Source organism: Genypterus blacodes, unplaced genomic scaffold, assembly GCF_046128005.1.
Source record: "Genypterus blacodes isolate CSIRO-AG114 ecotype Tasmania unplaced genomic scaffold, CSIRO-AGI_Gbla_v1 ptg000154l_1, whole genome shotgun sequence".
Lineage (NCBI taxonomy): Eukaryota > Metazoa > Chordata > Actinopteri > Ophidiiformes > Ophidiidae > Genypterus > Genypterus blacodes.
The window spans coordinates 1,328,528-1,346,457 of record NW_027466956.1 but is presented as its reverse complement, the minus strand read 5'-3'; the positions used below and the strand labels follow the sequence as shown (position 1 = coordinate 1,346,457).

At 41.1% G+C, this 17,930-nt stretch overlaps 2 protein-coding genes across 2 annotated transcripts; one reads left to right on the top strand and one right to left on the bottom strand.

The window, feature by feature from the left end:
• The first annotated feature begins 4,834 nt into the window (after positions 1-4,834).
• Positions 4,835-5,561, top strand: LOC143012734 (general transcription factor II-I repeat domain-containing protein 2B-like). Its single transcript, XM_076166021.1, has 2 exons — positions 4,835-4,855; positions 4,959-5,561. Exons 1-2 carry the CDS (start codon positions 4,835-4,837, stop codon positions 5,559-5,561), a joined length of 624 nt encoding a protein of 207 aa, XP_076022136.1.
• A 609-nt stretch (positions 5,562-6,170) lies between these two features.
• Positions 6,171-17,001, bottom strand: jmjd7 (jumonji domain containing 7). The gene is made up of 9 exons (XM_076166003.1): positions 16,823-17,001; positions 14,488-14,641; positions 14,237-14,375; positions 13,472-13,586; positions 9,615-9,671; positions 9,423-9,518; positions 8,475-8,551; positions 8,239-8,398; positions 6,171-7,622 (listed from the first exon to the last, which is right to left on the bottom strand). Exons 1-9 carry the CDS (start codon positions 16,869-16,871, stop codon positions 7,534-7,536), a joined length of 936 nt encoding a protein of 311 aa, XP_076022118.1. The 5' UTR covers positions 16,872-17,001; the 3' UTR covers positions 6,171-7,533.
• Positions 17,002-17,930: the final 929 nt, after the last annotated feature.

Below are 17,930 nucleotides of genomic sequence, written 5' to 3'. Positions count from 1 at the left end.
CTCATTGTTAACAGCCCCTTTCGTGGCTTTCTTAGGCATAATCTTCCGGTGACCTCTGAACTTCACAACAAAGAGCACAGTATCTAAAGAACATAAAATAACATGAAATCTTGTCATTGCTTTACTATGAGCTTTTGATCAAACTATGTGAATGTTGCAGAAATGTTCACATTCTGTATACTATAAGATATAGTATTACTCTTTACTCTTGTTGTTCTCCCTGGACTAGCTATTTGCTTGTGTTGTATTGAAAGCTCATATTTTTATTATTATTATTTATAAATAATGTGTAAATAAACCTTGTTTGGTTATGTTAAGATTAAAAACACATTTCAGTGACAGGAATTTATCAGAACCCACCATCTAGTCAGCTAATAATGTTGCAGAAAATTTGAGTGGATTACATTTGTCTGTTAAAACATGTTCATGAAATATGGACACAGAACACTCTCTGGAATCTAACATGAAAAATAAATCTGTTGGACTTCATCTTCAATTTGTAGAGCAAAGTGTGTCCTACCCAGTACCAGTATGGTGTTCCTTATAAAGTGACAAGTGTGTGTGTGTGTGTGTGTGTGTGTGTGTGTGTGTGTGTGTGTGTGTGTGTGCGTGTGCGCCATGCAACCCAGCCAGATTGGTTAAAGCCCGACTTGCATCCCAGCATCATTCACCCACAGACCTTATCTCTCAATCCAAAGCCACTTGATAGCTCCCTCTTCTTCTACATCAGCTCCTGTTGATATATGTTCAAGATCCCATGATGATGTCATTCCCCGCGCTCCAGGAACTTGCATAGAACCATGAGGTCATCCACCTCCTTACAATATCATTTTAGCACAAAGGCTTTATCTCAATGTGCTGACTTGGACTCAGAGAAATGTGGACATTTGGGCGGTGTGGACAGATTACATTCAAATGAGACCCACAAGGTGGTGAAGTAGGCGTGTCTTGGATCTGAAGTTTGTTGTCAAACAAGCTGTCAAAAACAGTAAACAAAGGCCAAGTGCTTTGAAATACATGTGCGTTTTAAGCCTGCAAGCAATAGGCCTGCCGTTGAGTCTCTCTGTGTATGAAATGTGCTATATACATAAATTTGCCTTGCCCTGATATATGTGTGTCATGCACAATAAATTACATTTGTTGGTGGTTTACTGACTGATGATAGCTGATGGCCGGCAGAGACCTTTTTTCTATTATTGTTTATTGACGTAATAAATCTATATTTTGCAGCCAATACTGTAAAAAAAAAAGTTATTATTGATTGATTTTACTTACTACCGACATGTTATGAACAGGAAACACAATCAGAAACACAATCAGAAACACAATCAGAAACACAATCAGAAACTTGAAACGAGATTTCAACTGAATGGTAAGATCCGGAGATGTCGTTCTTTGTTCTTCGTCCAGGAAAAAAGAGTTGAAATCTCGTTGCACACAGAGACTGATTTGAAAGTTCGGGATCGGAAGAGGAGGCGATACTTTTTGGTCTCGCTGCAGGAGAATGAGTGTCCAGAGCGTGCAAGAACAAATGATTGAGCAACTCGAGTCTACACAGAAAACAGGCAAAGAAAAAGTTGTTGAACTCTACGCCAAATCCTCACATGAAACATAAAAACTGATGTCAAGAAAATCACCTTTTTGGTAGACTCAGTTACTTCAGAGGAAATAGGAATGCAATAGGAACTTCCAGTGGTATTATACAAAGGTACAAAACAGTAAACACAGTCATAAACCCAAGATGGCGCCACGAATGGCTGCCTCGGTGGGTTGGTGCCCTCAGTTTTTTGTTGTTTTTGTTATTTTTATGTCAAATTCTGCTCTCAGGGCCTCTCCGAGCAGAGAGGAGCTCCTAAACATCAGGGGAACTACTCCATTGATTTTGTTTCCCACTTTTCTTGTCACATCTGTGGAATTACTGGACGTTCTGGTCAAGGGTTCACTAGCCGTTGTCCACGCAGTGAAACGGCGAAGGAGAGGTAAGCGAGCCGGCACGCTTGTTCGTCTCTAACGGCGCTTCAGGGGATCTCTCTCTCCAATGTGCAATAAACTTGATGAACTCCACTGATGGGGAGAAACAGAGACTTCTCTGCATCTTCAGTTTTGTGCTTCACGGAGACCTGGCTCGGTGGATTAACGCCGGACTCTGCGCTGATGAGTTGATGATGAATGATGGTCCACTTCTACTCTGCCATCATTGAGTCCATCCTCACCTCCATCACCATCTGGTTCGCTGCAGCCACTGCCAAGTGGCGTATCATCCGCTGCGCAGAGGTGATGGGCTGCAACCTGCCGTCCCTCCTGGATCCCGAGGCGGGAAGGCAAGATTGCAGCCGACCCCTCCCACCTCAGACACAAACTGTTTGAAACCATCACCTTTGGCAGAAGGCTGAGGTCCATTAGTAGCAAAACCTCGCGCCACACAAACAGCTTCTTCCCCTGTGCATTGGGACTCATTAACAAGGCCCGGGTTTTCCACTGACCAAACAATCAGAACTATCTGTATCCTGCACATTTTGTACTTTGTAACTTGCACACTTAGTATCTTGCACAGTTTGCATCTTGCACATTTTGGTTTACTCTACTTATCTTTGCACTCTGACCCATTCAGTTACATTTTTGTAAAGTACAGTAAAGTATATTCTTATTTTAGATTTACTCTGTTTTTTGCGCTCTTATTATGTTGATTGCACCATTCTCCTGCAGCGAGACGAAGAAGTATCGCCTCATTCATTGCACCATTCTCCTGCAGCAGGACAAAGAAGTATCACCTCATTCATTTACCTGAGGCGGTACTTATTCATATCGCTCCTCTTTCGATCCCGTGCCGCGCCCCCCCCCCCAAACATCATATTGTTTGGAACTGATCTCAAATAATGCTGAAACCGAGGTACCATTAGCAGCAACGGCTCATGGAAAAGGCCTCACTTTAAGAGATAAGGTCAATTGTACATCTGAAGCAGAAAAAGCATTGTTGATTGGAAACTAGCACTGCAATCTTCTCCTACCCTGGACTTCTTAGACTGTAGCAGGCCATTCACAGACTATTGACTTCAGTTTTGATGCAAGAACATGGGGACAACAGAGACCGGTTGCCTATTTTTCTTCAAGACTTGACTCAGTGCTATCTCAGCGCTGTAGCAGCTACTGAGAAAGCCATGATGGCACCAAGGTACGTTGTTTGTTATGATTTGACTGTATGCAGTGCTAATAATTTTGCTTTGCCAAAATCCCCACATTTCTCAACAGCTAGATGGCTGAGATACAACACTATTCTGCAATTGAGGTTCAAATGAAATTAGTTGAATTTGAAATTGAAATTGAAAGATTTTATTCTTTCTACTTAACGTCAATGCAGGTAATTTTTCAGTCTGTCTTATCTCTTAAATCATGGGTTGGATTTTGGTCTAACGCAATGTTAGACGGGTTCATAGTTGCATCATACTCATCCGATTCATGTCTTTTGGCTTCATTCCGGGTGGATCGGTGTCTGAATGACACCTTTCAGGTCCTTTGTCCTCAACTCAGACCTCTCTGACACTTGTTCCTCCAGGGTTGGTTTTCCTTTCACTATCCACAATAGTGGATGTGGAAGGTTCCTGGAGGAGGATCCCCGTCACTATCCCCAAGTCATTATTTTCAGCAAGTTGATCAGATCACATTGTTCTTTGCATTCCTGATTTACTGCAATCTGTTGCTGCTGGTCAGGCCTTGGTGCAGTGGTTCAGATGGGACCATGTAGCACTTCCTTCCACCTGGACGGTAGTTGCCGTTGCCCAGACCACTGTGTGCAGCCCCTCTCATATTGGCTTGTTCCACTTTCTCTGGAAGACCTTTATGTAGACCTGGTCCACTGGCACCACTGGGCTCTCTGCTACTAAACTATAATCAGGAACCCCTTTTTCCTGTAAATATATGACTTTATGTATGGCAGTTAATTGCGTCATATATTCCTTCAACTCCATTTGCAACTGCTCAAGCGGAGGTCCCTTAAAGCAGGGGTCTCCAACCTTTTTTCTTCTGAGCAATAATTTGACCAAATAAAAGTGTCCGAGAGCTACTCGTGTTTTACATAATTGGTAACATTTATTCACATGGCTGATTCTCCACCCAAACCAGCTGAATGAGCGTCTTTAGTGTGAACATTTACAAAATGTTGATTGATATCTAACACTCAACACTTACATTTTGTATAAAAAGCACTTCAATTCAGCAACATGAGTTTTTTTCTGTATACATTTTCAGTGTCAAGCTCACACTAATAAATTCACAGCATATTAATCTCATAGAAAACAAAGCAATGTTTTGACTTATTTTACTATATAACTAAAACAATACCTTTCATATCTTACATTTGTCTGTCCACATATCACTCACAATTTCCCTTCACATTCCAAGGTACTTTGTTTGTTATGCTGATGAGACTTTATTAGTCCCGTATGCAGTGCTAATAATTTTGCTAATAATTCCCACCTGTCTGGTGTCTGCTGGACTGAATCCTCTTAAAGTTCACTCTTATGGCGTTCCTATACCTTCTCTGTTCGTAACCTGTCGGAAAGTCCAGGGAAAAGTGGCCATGTGCAAGACAGACGCACTCGCACCGCAAATGAGAAACCCACACACACTTCCTCATGAAAGTAGTATATGTAGCCCTATGGGAATTTGGTGTATTTTTCCATGTGTATTTGTAATTTTATTCAGTTTTTTTATATTTTGAAAAGGGGTAACGTAAGAAAGTGCAGGAAAGGAGGGGAGAGGAGGTCAGAGGTAGAAGAAGGAGGTGCGGGAAGAGAGAGGAGAGATGTGTTTGCGGTTTAGGGGATGAGAAGTCTGAATGGAGGGAGAGGGACGACGGGTGAGTCCATAGTGGACAGATGTATTGGTGGTTCACCACTACCGGCTTAACTGTGGAAACTCGGCTAGGGTTTGCATGAGCCGGAGGACACAACAACGGCTAGCTCAGCCCGAGCTATATTTTCGTGTTATGGAGAAGACTTTGGACTCCGAGGGAAAAAAAAAATACCGGACTTTTGAAACATATGCATGATAAAGTGACCGAAATCGACACAGATCAGAAATTTGTATTTTTCCATTGTATTATACACCAACATGTGTTGTGCAAGTCAGTGCTAAAAATTAAGCATGTTATTGATGTCGTTACTAAAATAGTAAACTTCATCAGGGCACGGGCATTAAATCACAGACAGTTTGTTGCACTTTTGGAGGAGCATGACACTGAGCATAGTGACATCGGCTACCACACAGCTGTCAGATGGCTCAGCCTGGGCAAAGTGCTAAAAAGAGTTTGGGACCTGAAAGCAGAGATTCGAGAGTTTTGTGAGAAGAAAGGCAAAGACATCCCAGAGCTCTCAGATGAGGACTGGATGGCAGATTTTGCATTTGCTGTTGATGTGACTGCACTGATGAATGAACTTAACACCAAACTGCAAGGCAAGGGCCTTTTTGATCATGAAATGCACAGCCTGGTGAAGGCTTTCATGAGAAAGATGCAGTTTATTTTAAGCCAACTGGAGAGGAACACTCTCACATGCAAACCCTGAAAGAAGTCACACCATCAGCCAATCACCTCCGCAGATACTCATCCATGTTAGGAGCATTGCATGGTGAGTTTTCAAGGCGATTTGAAGATCTCAGAACAATCGAGGATGAAATGCACATGATTTCCTCTCCCTTTACCTGCAGTGTGGATAATGCACCCAGTGATGTTCAGCTGGAACTCATTGACCTGCAGTCCTATATAGAGCTCTACCTACAACAAACATTTTCATTGATGAAGTTTACGAAATCCCAGTATAGATCCTCTCTCACTGATGATCATCTGTCAGCTGTGCTGCGCATCTCCACCTCAGACATTCAACCTGACTTCGATGCACTTGTGAAAGCCCAGCAGAGACTAGATTTCTCTCACTGAACAAGAAAGAAGAACTTAAAAACACTAAATGAGGTGGTTAGACTACAAATGTAGGCATGTAAGGGCACCAGCTCGGTAACTCGTGAGCGACGTGTTGGAGACCACTGCCTTAAAAGGTCCTCTCAAATGCGGTGCTGGTATGGGTCGACCTGTTAGCATCTCATGCAGGGTTAAATACGTGCTTCTCTCAGTTTGCATGCGATAACTCATTAGTGCAAGCTGTAAAGCATCTACCCAATTCAGCTTCGTGCTCACAGATTTTATTGAGTTTGGCTCTAAGACTACTGTTCACTCTTTCCACAATACCTTGATATTGCACATCCCAACCTTTGTTTGATTCTTAACTGTTGTAAGATTCCTCTCCCTATGTTTTGCACAAATGGTGATCCATTATCTGAACTGATTTCTGAGGGTATTCCAAAACGTGGAATCACTTCTCTCATTAAGAATTTGAGATTAAGATTAAATTAAAGATTGAATTAAAAGATTGAACCAAGTGGATTAAAAGGTTCAATCAAATGGGTAAAACTCACAAATTAAGAGGTTTAGACGGATGGCAGACATGTATATAAAAATGACCAAGAACCAACACAATATCTCAATTTAGCATGAGCTGTGAGAGGAAGTCCGCAAATTGAGAAGTTAATATGGGACTTAGGCAGGCGATAAATTACTGATTAAAAGATCAACCATTGCCCCTTAATTACCTGCACTTCAAAGGTGGAGTCCAAGGTTAAACGATAACAGTTGTTATTCAAAAACAACTGCTAGACCCTCGCTGTGCCCTGAGGGTCTAGGCGAGTTGTCAGTCATTATTCTACAAAAGGACCAATTTCAATGACGTGCAGCCAGGTTTTGGGCATCAATAAAAAGTCTACTCTGCGGGAGGTGAGAAAGCCATTGAGAATGAATGTCTTTCTAAAAAGCGATCACAAGTTAATCAGCACCAGCTTGGCAGGGGCAGCATATCAAATTGACGCTATTGACGACGACTGCGCCCATGACAGAGAGAGGAGGTTTTGGTAGTCTACACACCACCGTGTTAAATAAAGAGCCTTAGGGGCTCACAGGAGAGCATATCTGTTGTTCAGCTAGTTAATTGTTCATACTTGCATGTTGCAAATGCTTCAAGTGAGAAACCTATATATAGTATGGGCTAAATGCAGAAGGCCTTATACTTGCTTGTGTGTCATGCACAATAAGATACAGCTGTTTGCTGATGGATATAGCTGATCAATTCATTACCCCATTATGTCAATAAAGAATAGAAAAAGTCTCTCTTGGCCATCAGCTATCATCAATCAGCAAATCAACAGCTGTATCTCATTGTGGTATTATTATTTGCTGGTTTAAAACATCCATTGGACAGCACATGGCCTTTGTTCACCATTTTTGACAGCTCCTTGTCATGTGCCAAAAAATGTTGGTCAAATGTTTCTCAAATACTTCACTGCATCTCATTTGGATGAAAACTGTCCATATTCTGCACTTGTGTCATAAAGTCCAATCTTCCTTGAGTCTGCCTCATGCCTCAGCTCACAGAAGTGTGGAGTCAGTATCCAACTGAAATGTTCTGCAATATGACATCACTTCCTGGGTTGTCACTCTGACTCTGTGGCCCCAGACAGCGCCTCCAGCAGCTGGAAGTAGTTGTACTTGATGTCGTACTCCATGTCATACCAGAAATTCACTATAGCAGAAATGCAAAACATATATCATTGTAATTATATACAGTATATAATATTCAATGGATGTGGGATGTCTAGCCTACAAGCCATAAACATCCTGGGAGACCATTTGACGGCAATTTGTGAATGCAATTTGATAAATATAAATATCACAAATGTTCCAAACACAGTGTTTTCATTTACCAGAGATACAAAAAGCACAAACTCCCTCTGCCTCCCTAGTGTCATTTATTCCAGGCAGCTTGGCCGTTGACAGATTCCCTACTTCTCACCTAAATTATAATTACTTTTACCAATGAAGTTGTGTTTTTGTTGGTTGGTCTGTTTTCACTAGGATTACTCAAAGTTATTATAACCAGTGATGAAACTTGGTGGTCACTTTAAGTATGATCCATGGAAGAACCCATTAAATATTATGGGTGATCCAGGAATTTCTTTGCCAGATTAATGGGAGATTTGTCTTAATGGTGGCCTTTTTTTTTTTTTTATCTAAACCTGATGTACAAGGAACTCAGCACGAGCAACAGTTCAGGACAACCTGTACATTGTCCCACTAGCAAAGTCACTACGATAGACTAAAATAACTACAGAATGTTTTCTTTTCTCTCCGTCATGTACCTGCAATGCAGCCGTGTGACTGCCGAACGTGGTGGAACCACAGTGACGGTAGGTACAGCATCTCTCCTGCCTTTACAGTGCAGTGCAAAGGTTGTGCTTGCCGGTACGATGGGTAACGTTCCAGATCCGGATCCAGAGGGTCCAGAGGGATCCACGGGACCTATTGGATCCACAGTAATCGTCAGTGTTTTAAAACATAAATGAATGAGCTGAAATTGCTATACACCTGAACGCACCTTTTCAGTGTCACTCTGATCAATGACTTCAAAATCCCCACCATCGCTCTGAGTGTAAACGGCTGATTGATACAGACCTGAAAGAGAAAGGGACACATATCTGACCTTTTGCAGCATACAGTTACATTTTTTTTAGCTTTCGATCAGCTATAAAGTGTTACCATGGTAGTAATTTTGGTCCTGGAGAACCACAGCTCTGTATATGTCCAATCTCTCGTTGCTCAACACACACCTGAGCCAAATCTTGTGCATTTAGTGAACCACAATCTGGGAGGTTCACTACATGTGTGTAGAGCAGAGAGAGGCGGGAAATATGCATTGTTGCGATACTGGATGACCACTCGATGACCACAGTGGAAAGGTATGGTATGGTAACTGTAAAAGGAGAGTGTTTGCCAGGGGCTACAATATGATTTCTATCTATAAGGGGATTGCTGTTGCTGCCATGAGAAATGGAGGACAACTGCTAGGGCCATTGAAGAAGATAGGTGGTTTATGTGGTCACTATAGGGAATGCACGGTGGCTGTTAAGATAGCTGTAAGAAATAGGGAGAGGTTGCTATGGTTACCGTCATTGGAAAAACCCCATGTTTCTACTGGAAGAAGGCATCTGACTTGGTTGTGACTGTTTTGTGACCATTTGATAGCTGTATCTAGTATATCATGAAATACTGACTGGTCACCAGGTTAACCAGGTCAATCTTTAAGCGTTTGTGTCACTCTAACCAGATTGAATATTCATCATATCTATCTCAGCACTAAGTGATTTGTCTGTCTTGAGCAGATACAGCCTTGTCTGCCTTGTCTTGTCTTATCTATGTAGTGTATAAAACTACTGGGCAACTTCTTGCTCGCTGCTCAGTCTGGGAAAAGCCCTAAGAGAATCTTCGAGACACAGAGTGTGCTTCTTGATGCGCTGAATTTAGTAACAGACTGCCACTACATTACCGTAGGGGATGAAGGGTCGATCTGTGGGTGGCAGCAGGATGAAGTGTTTCTCTCCAGAAATCACACAATACAAATTTTCATAGTGGTCCTTATGCACTGAAACAGAAATACACGATACACATAAACACAGTAAATAGAGAGTAAAATTAACCAAACAGCACTTAAAGATGGTGTGATGAAGAGGTTACATACACGAAGTGATGGCATTCGCCTCTCCCAACCAGAAGTTAACTGCATCCGGTAACTTCCCTGAAAAAAGGAAAGAATCATGGCTTTGTAAGACAGCTTTAATTTTGTTTGGGGCAACACCATGATTATATTTGATGGCTGGTAATCAAGGTAAAAAAGTACAGTTATCATGCACCACCAGTGTGTGTCTAGGAATATCCATTAATACCCATTAATATCCATTAATCCAATTAATCTTAAATTCATATTCATAGATAGATACATATATATACATATATACATACATATATACAGAAGTATATATAAGTGTTCGGTGAGTGTGTTGCTGAAGGTGCTTCTGTATGAGGCACCTTCAGCAACACACTCATTCCTCCCGGGTGTACCACTGAACACCACAGGAAATCCTTTCTTCCTGTGGCCATCGACTAACAAGTCTACCTCGGGTCGAGGGATGGACAGTGGAGACATGGGATCTAAGGTCTATGCCCCCATCTGTGACACCCCACCGCTAACATTTATCGCTTTACAGCATATCGCACAACACATCGCTGTATATCATATATATCACATGTGTATGCTGTACAAGTTGTATGAATTGTAAATACATCTCACTTCCCCAGCCAGATGCACTTTCTACCCTTTGTACTCCTTATGTACTGTGTACCCCTATTGTATGTGCTTTGTACCCCTTGTTGTGTGTACTTGTATTATTTTGCATGCATTCTTGCATGTTTTTTGCACAGAAGTGATTCTTTCATTTCATTCTCTACTGTATTGTAAGTGTTACACAGTCATTTCCCTTGGGCTAATTAAGTTTTATCTTAAATTGTTATCAATACACACATTTTTCAAGAAGAACACCAAAATCTGTTCAATTCAACAGCAAAATAATAAAATATCGAAATAAGATCAATTCAATCAGCACACATATTGGACATGACAAAAATATAATTGCTACACTGAACTATCTATTGAAAATTGCGTACCAAATGTATGAATATCTGATAACTGAAATGGATTAAGGAGGCTCTTATCTACTGATTCCAAGTGGTTGCGGATATAAGCATGCCTCTCTGGTTCAAAAATATGTTTGTAAAAAAAACAAGATGGGTCCTGGAACATGAATTCACACACAGGTGGAACACAAATTGCTTGCAGCAGCAGCTTGATCAGGTTGTTGATGCCATAATTCAGTTGTTCCAAGTTTTTGGAAAGTGATGGGAGCTGCCAGAGGCTTAGTGTTAGACGAGGCAAGGCAAGCATTTGGATGAGGCCCAAAACAGGAGATAATTACAAAACTGTTCAAACCACCTTAGACCTATGATCTGCTATGTGAAGTGTCCAAAAGCCCCCAGGGGGCCCCACATCCAGTCTGCTGCCACTGACAGCAAGTGTGTCTGTGTGTGTGCAGCAAAAGAACATGGCATGCAGCCTCGCACTACTGTGTGTTCCAGCAGTATGAAAAGTAGTTTCAAAGACTAACTTGTCAGCTCATAATTGTTTGCAAGCTACCATCATTCATTTGATAAAGTGATGGCTTTCTGTCATTCAAACATACCTCACATGTGGCAAACGCAATGGTTTAATTCATGAGTCGGGGATGTTCCTGTGATGTTTGACTGGGTACCACAGGACTGAACTGTTGATTCTAACTGTACCAGAAATTCCAGTTCCAGTCAGTATATTGTTTTAGCTCCAGGAAGTAACCTAGCAGCAGGTAAACGCTCATTCTCCTGCTACGATACGAATAAGTTGTCAATAACAATAATCAGTTAAATCCCTCACAACTGGGCTTGTAATGCTAAACTAACAAACTGTGAAACAGCGCAGATAAAAAACAACTAGGCCCAAGAGTCCCGAAATACCTCTAGAACCACTGGGTTAGGGTGTCATCCTAAACAACACAGCCTTTGGAAGCCTTCAACGACATTGTTAACCGGTCCACATATTTAAAAAAAATGCTATAATAATTGTCTTCATCCATCACTTACACCTTTCAGCAATGCCATTCTCGTTCACACTCTGGTCACATGCCACATCGACTTCTGTATTGCTAGCCTACTGTAATGCTTTCCTATTTGTTTTGTTTTTGTGATTTTTGACACTTGTCAAGAAAACCTTGATGTGCAAAGTTACTGTCAACATTGTCAAGTGTGGACACTCCCCATCCCAAAACATAAAGTTCAAAGTTCTATAAATATCGGGTGAAACAGAAGATGTTACGTAGCCTTTTTAGACACCAAGTGACTTAATAAGAGTCTGTGTGTCTGACAATATATGTACCTATATGCAGGTCTCCTCTCCTCTTTGTCTCTGGAAGTTAAGTGATACCATATGTTAGACTCTAGAAGTGTATAAGATGCCACCATTCTATGTGTTGTTTTTCACTTTTGCTCTGCATGTGGTGCAGGGGTCAGGAACCTTTTCAACTGGAAGCCAAATATTTCTAAATGTATTTCCTTGTGAGCCATATATATGATTAAATTGGTGCGCTTCACAGTTTGCGCTGGGATCAGCCGGTCTGACGGGGGGATTCAAATCACAGTATATTTATTTATTACTTGTTGATCGTGTTAAACGATGTCAGCTCAGAACTGTCTGCGAGCCATATGCCTTCATCGAAAGAGCCATAGGTTCCCGACCCCTGATGTAGTGTTAAGACTGACCGAGGCCTATATTAAACTTGATAACCATAATAGCTGTGACTCTTGTGTGCTGATTACGCTCTCACGTAAAATCATGATGGGATAATTAGTTGATATGAGGTGGCAGGCCAAGGCTAGACGGTCTCCTGGGGCAGGCATTTAGAAGGAACCACAAACATCCAAAAAAGGTTTGTGAATCCTGCTAATTTTTTGTTGCTATTTTTGGCAATAAATTCTTATACTTTGTACGTCGATTCTGCTAATGAAGCATTTTTCTGGCTCCTTTAGGTTTTAAACTTTGAGTTTTTAACTGTGTCGAGAAGAATACCTGACATTGTCCTGGCCCAGTTGGGATTCTTTCTTCTTTACTGCACATACTGTAAAATCATACTGTATATACTGTAAAATCATTCATGTAAGCCTTCTTTGCACTACTGTATAAACCCTCTGCTGTAAATACCCCTCTGTATCATATATTTAATCAATGTAACACAGTATTTAATTATCTCTTGTGCACTTGTGGTTAGAGGCCATCTGCATTTCGTTGCTTGTACCTGTAACATGCAATGACAATAAAGTTGAATCTAATCTAATCTAGTTTTTCCTCTGACACAATTATTCCTAATCAGGGTCATTGATACTCCTGATTAGTCCTCCTGGTTGTTCGTGACAATCTTCATTAAATAAGCTGTGGCCAGGTGTGGACGATGACAGCAGTTGGGGTTTTCTTTTCTGCTATAAAAGCTGTTTGTTGGAGGCTGAGTCTCAGTTGAGCTTCCTTCATAGTACAGACGCCTAAACTTGAACAACAAGGGACCGTCCTTCAAGTCCATCCAGCAGTTGGGAAGGGTAGGGAAGACAGATGGTTTAAAAGAGTAAAAAAGGTACTCTCCTTCTACAGTTACCATACCATACCTTTCCACTGTGGTCATCGAGGTATCTTTGCAAAGATATAGGACACCACTTATCACTACAATGCTGTTCTTTCATCCCTCCCCAGGAGACTAAATAACCGTTCAGCCTCTAATGAACATCCTTACGGTTCGACAATAAGTTATTGGTGGAACTCACTCATCATTTTTGAATATTGATGAGTGATTTAAAATGACCAATAAGAATAATAGCAACATTGTTGCTCCGCCCTCACTTCCATCAAGCTTACATCACAATCAGTGAACTCAGAGATGCTAAGAGCATTTCTCAGGCTGGACTCACCAAGCGCCGTGCTCATCCAGGAGACATGTGGCTCAACATCTGCTGTCAGCTCAGGCAGCTCGTCCAACAAGTTGGAGCACTGCTTCTGAATGTAAAACACTCCTTGCTTCTCCACCTGAAAAACACACACAAAGTGAATTGTTTACAATTCTGAAAAATGCAAAAAGAAGAACAGACGTTTGTAAACAGAGCTGAAAGCCAAGTGACCAAGCCAAGACAGGCAAGTCTCAAGGCTTACTAAAGCATGGAAATAAGATTAAATTGTTGCCACTATTTACTTTGTAGTCATGGAACTGCGGTCATGGAAAAGTAATGTAATAGGGGAATAGCATGGACACAGGATGCTGGCTGCAACTGATCCTGGCTGAAACTGATCCTGGTGTAGATTTTCAGATCCTTTTCCAAGATGCCTATTAATCTTTAGAGTCTGACAGACTGGGGAAAGGACAATGACAAACGGGGACTCTTCCCTTAAATAAAACTCATAACCCATACTCCACAGAGAGGCCGTGCAGCACTGGGCAACTGGAAGCAATAGGGAGGGAGAATAAAACATGTTCTTAGCCAGAAAGAACTCACAAGGGAGGCAGAGAGAAAGTTAGACAGACGGATGGAAGAAGAGAGATGATGATGAAATAGCATGATACGTTCATTACTTATTGATCAACACTGGTAAAAGTGGTGGTACTGTCCCCTACAAACAGATGTTCTCACATGTCTGTGTGTCATTTGTCGTCATCCTTTCTTTTTGTTTCATTTGTTTACCTTCCCCTCGATCACATCTAGCACAGAGGAAAAACTCATTTGACGTTCCTCCGGCATCACAAAGCGGTCCCTGTGCACAGCATCCGCATAGCCATTGGGGGTCACTGCCACACTGATGACCTTTGACCCCACCTTCTCCCTAGAGGGAAGAAATCAGGAACCATAAACACAACATAAATACAGTAATGATGATGATAAAACCATTAGATAACAAACACAACAATAGAAACATTTACAAAATTGTTCCCGACCTCAGGTACGCCGGTGTCCACCTGGACAGAGCAGGCCAGTGATTGAAGGCATTGTGGATAATGCAGGGCTTATTTGAACCAATCCAGTCACGGTAGAACTGCAGCGGGTCAGGCGGCCCCTCCAGGTGAGGCACTGATTGGTTCAGGTACAAGTCTGAAAACAAAAAAATGGAACTCAAAACAACCTTAACACTAGCCAGACATTCCGGATGAAATCCCTGTGCATTTTCCCATTTCTAGCCTCAACAAAACGCCCAGAAATGTACGCAGGGATGGGAGCAATTGTGTTGGCACAACCATTAAAACTTATCTTACAAAGTGAAGAGCAGGTACTGAAGTCTCTAACTGGATGTTAGTCAGGAGGGTCGCAAAATGGGCAGGAGAGCAATCAGCTACAGCACCATCAGGATGTAAGATTTGGGTCATTTTATTTGAACACATAGTCGTTTCTGCTCAAAATTGCTTTCATTACTTGTTAAGTATTTGGCTGTTAGCTCTCCAAAGAAACGTTTCCATCTTGCGGTTCTGGGTTTCCCATTTACTGATTACCAAAAATCCTATTTGATCAAAACTTAATTGTGGCAATAATGTTGTTAATTATGCAATTAGCTGCATCATGCCAGCTTGGAATACTGAGCAAACCAAGAAGACACAGAAAATGTGGGTCACAGTTCTCATTGGTGAAAATGACTTTGATCACTGTCAAACTCGCCAGAGTTGTGCGAATTTGTTCCACATGGTTACTACCATGACTAATGGTACCAAGAAGGGCTGAGGCGCAGCTGCTTGTGTTTCAAACATGACTGCAATCAAACTTTTTTGGAGGGCTTTGTTATGCAGAGCGATAAGGGTTTTCCTTTCTATGGTAGGACTTAACGTTTTTTAACGTTCATCAAGTTTAACGACCAGAAATACTTCTATCTCTATTCTATATAAGTGTTGACGCTTAGAAAAAGGATTGGTTACAGGGCAACATCCTAGAATTCCTTTTAATAACAAAGTCAAATTGCTTCGCTGTAAGCCTAGTTTTACCAATGAGGCTTGAAGAACTGTGACTGTGAAAAAGTACAACGCGTTCAGTGGGTTTAATCAAAGTCTTCTTATTTCACTGGGTAATGCTGGTGGTGCAAAATTATTTTCAAGTGAAAAGTATTCAGTAAAATATCTAATAACAAATTGTGTTAGGATTGAATTGGTATTCCAAAAAAAATCCCCTCCAACAGTATCTCTGTTTGGGTCACTTCCAAACCCTAGTGAGCATCTACTTGGTCTGCATTTGAAGTCAGAAGCTGCGACCCTGACACAAAGTCTGTCCAGTGTCTTTACTTCTTAGATGCTGTCTACTATGATACCTTAGTTTGATCAAAGAGTAAAGTAGCGGAGCGCCTGTTGAAACGATCCAGAATGGTGGACACAGGCCAGAGGGGAGTGAATGGCAAAGTCATTTTGAAATGCAAGTTGGTGTGGAGTTTTTGAATTTGGTTTGTCATAATAGTTGTTGTGTTGTGTTGCCTCAGGCCATCTTCTCAAATGGGCAGTGCTAGCAATCTATCTAAGGAAATAAAAAATAATAAATATAATAAAATAATTTCATTAAAATTAGCACAGTTATAAAAACCAATCTACCACTGATATGACTTATCTGTCAGTAAGTGGATGGTAAGGAAGGAAGTTTCCCCGGTGATCGCACACAGCGTGCAGCTGTACTGATGCAAAGACTTTCCAGTTGCAATAGCGCCGAACACCTGGCTCACCTGGAGCTTTAATGCCTACATGGCAGCCATCAATAACCCCAACAACACACTGGAAAGCTCTGTGTGCTCTTATTTGTTTTGATCTATATTTACAATACTTCAATGTTTTATACTATGAATTGCCACGTTCGTGTTTGGCTTGTCAATCAAAGCACTTGGCAAATTATTGTTTTTACAGTGCTATACAAAAAACGTTCTTATAATTACAGTATTTATTGAGTTCCTACGTAAACATCGATGGTTCCTTCTTCATAAAGATTTTAGATCATAATGAAACGCCCAGTGTTTCCAAAGATACCAAACATAGGATGATACATTCTGGGGAACTGTTTCTATACCAAGATACATCAAACAAACTGACTTTTAACGGAAATTGAGAATAGCTTAAAAAAGTTATTGTAATGGATGTTGATGTTTTATAACTTCAAGATTATTAAACGCATAGTTTTTATATGCGTATTCTCTGTTATACGGGGTGGGTGGGGGAGAGAGAGAGAGAGAGAGACGTGTTTAGCTGTGTAGCTGTGCTGACTGCTTTGGCAGCTGATTGTGATTTTAAAGTATTTTTCAGCTATTCTCACCGTGAGCCTCCAGAGAAAACTCGGTCAAACATCTCCTCACTGGCTCCATCTTGTCCTTCCGTCACCACAAGCGATCTACAGCAGCAAGCTCGTGTGTCAACGTAAACACAGCATCCTGTCAAATTGATATAAACACTGTGTTCACGTCGCCATGCTGCTTTATTTACGTGCACGGCGCACGCCCCGCACAGAACTCTGTTCCCGGGAGCGTTTAAATTTAAGAAGACTGCCCCTGCAGACCGGAGGATGAATTGCATCTGTTCGGTAGTTACGTTATTGTGGAACACGAACTGTGGCAAACCCAAATTAGAGACTTTACAGTGGGACCACAAATAATACCAGTGGTCAAATGAATCGTAATGACCTATGCTCTGTGTTATTTCCTGCATCAAGGAGTTTATATATTCGCCAGTGTTGGTTTGTGTGTTTGCCAGGATAATTAAAACGGTCCATGATCTATGGAAACCCACATTCAATATAAATGCTGATCCAGATCCAAGACCTCTTTTAAAAGATGTTCTTCATCATACCAAGTTAAGTGTTTTTCAACATTTTGGCAAATTTCGGACAAACCAATAAACTAGTCTGGATCCCAAAAAAACAGCCATTTGTTACTGAATATGATCTTCCAAAAGGTGTGATCTTGTGTATATCTGGATCAGGGTCTGGTGGGCTGAAGTATGTTGTCAAATAGAGCCATTGCGAGGGACCAACTAGGGAAGGACATCAGCACATTGGTATACAGCCATGGTGAAGAAGGGGATTTTCTCTGCAATTCCACTCAATCCACAATCTTACAGACTGCCTCTCTAAATGTTAAAAATCAAACATTAGTATTCTCTCAAAGTTTATTTACCACCAAACACAAAAACCAGATCAATATGATGAACCTGAGTTGAGTCAGGATTGTTTTCCACGTGTTTTCACTCTTCTTTATCGATAACATTTTTGTTTTTACCTTCTTACCTTTTAATTTTACATAAATTCTTCACAAAGTAACTGTCGTGTCCATGCCAATAGGCAGCATGCATTAAGAGTGTTCAAACAAATGTCACATGTAGTAACATAATAATAATAATAATAATAATAATAATAATAATAATAATAA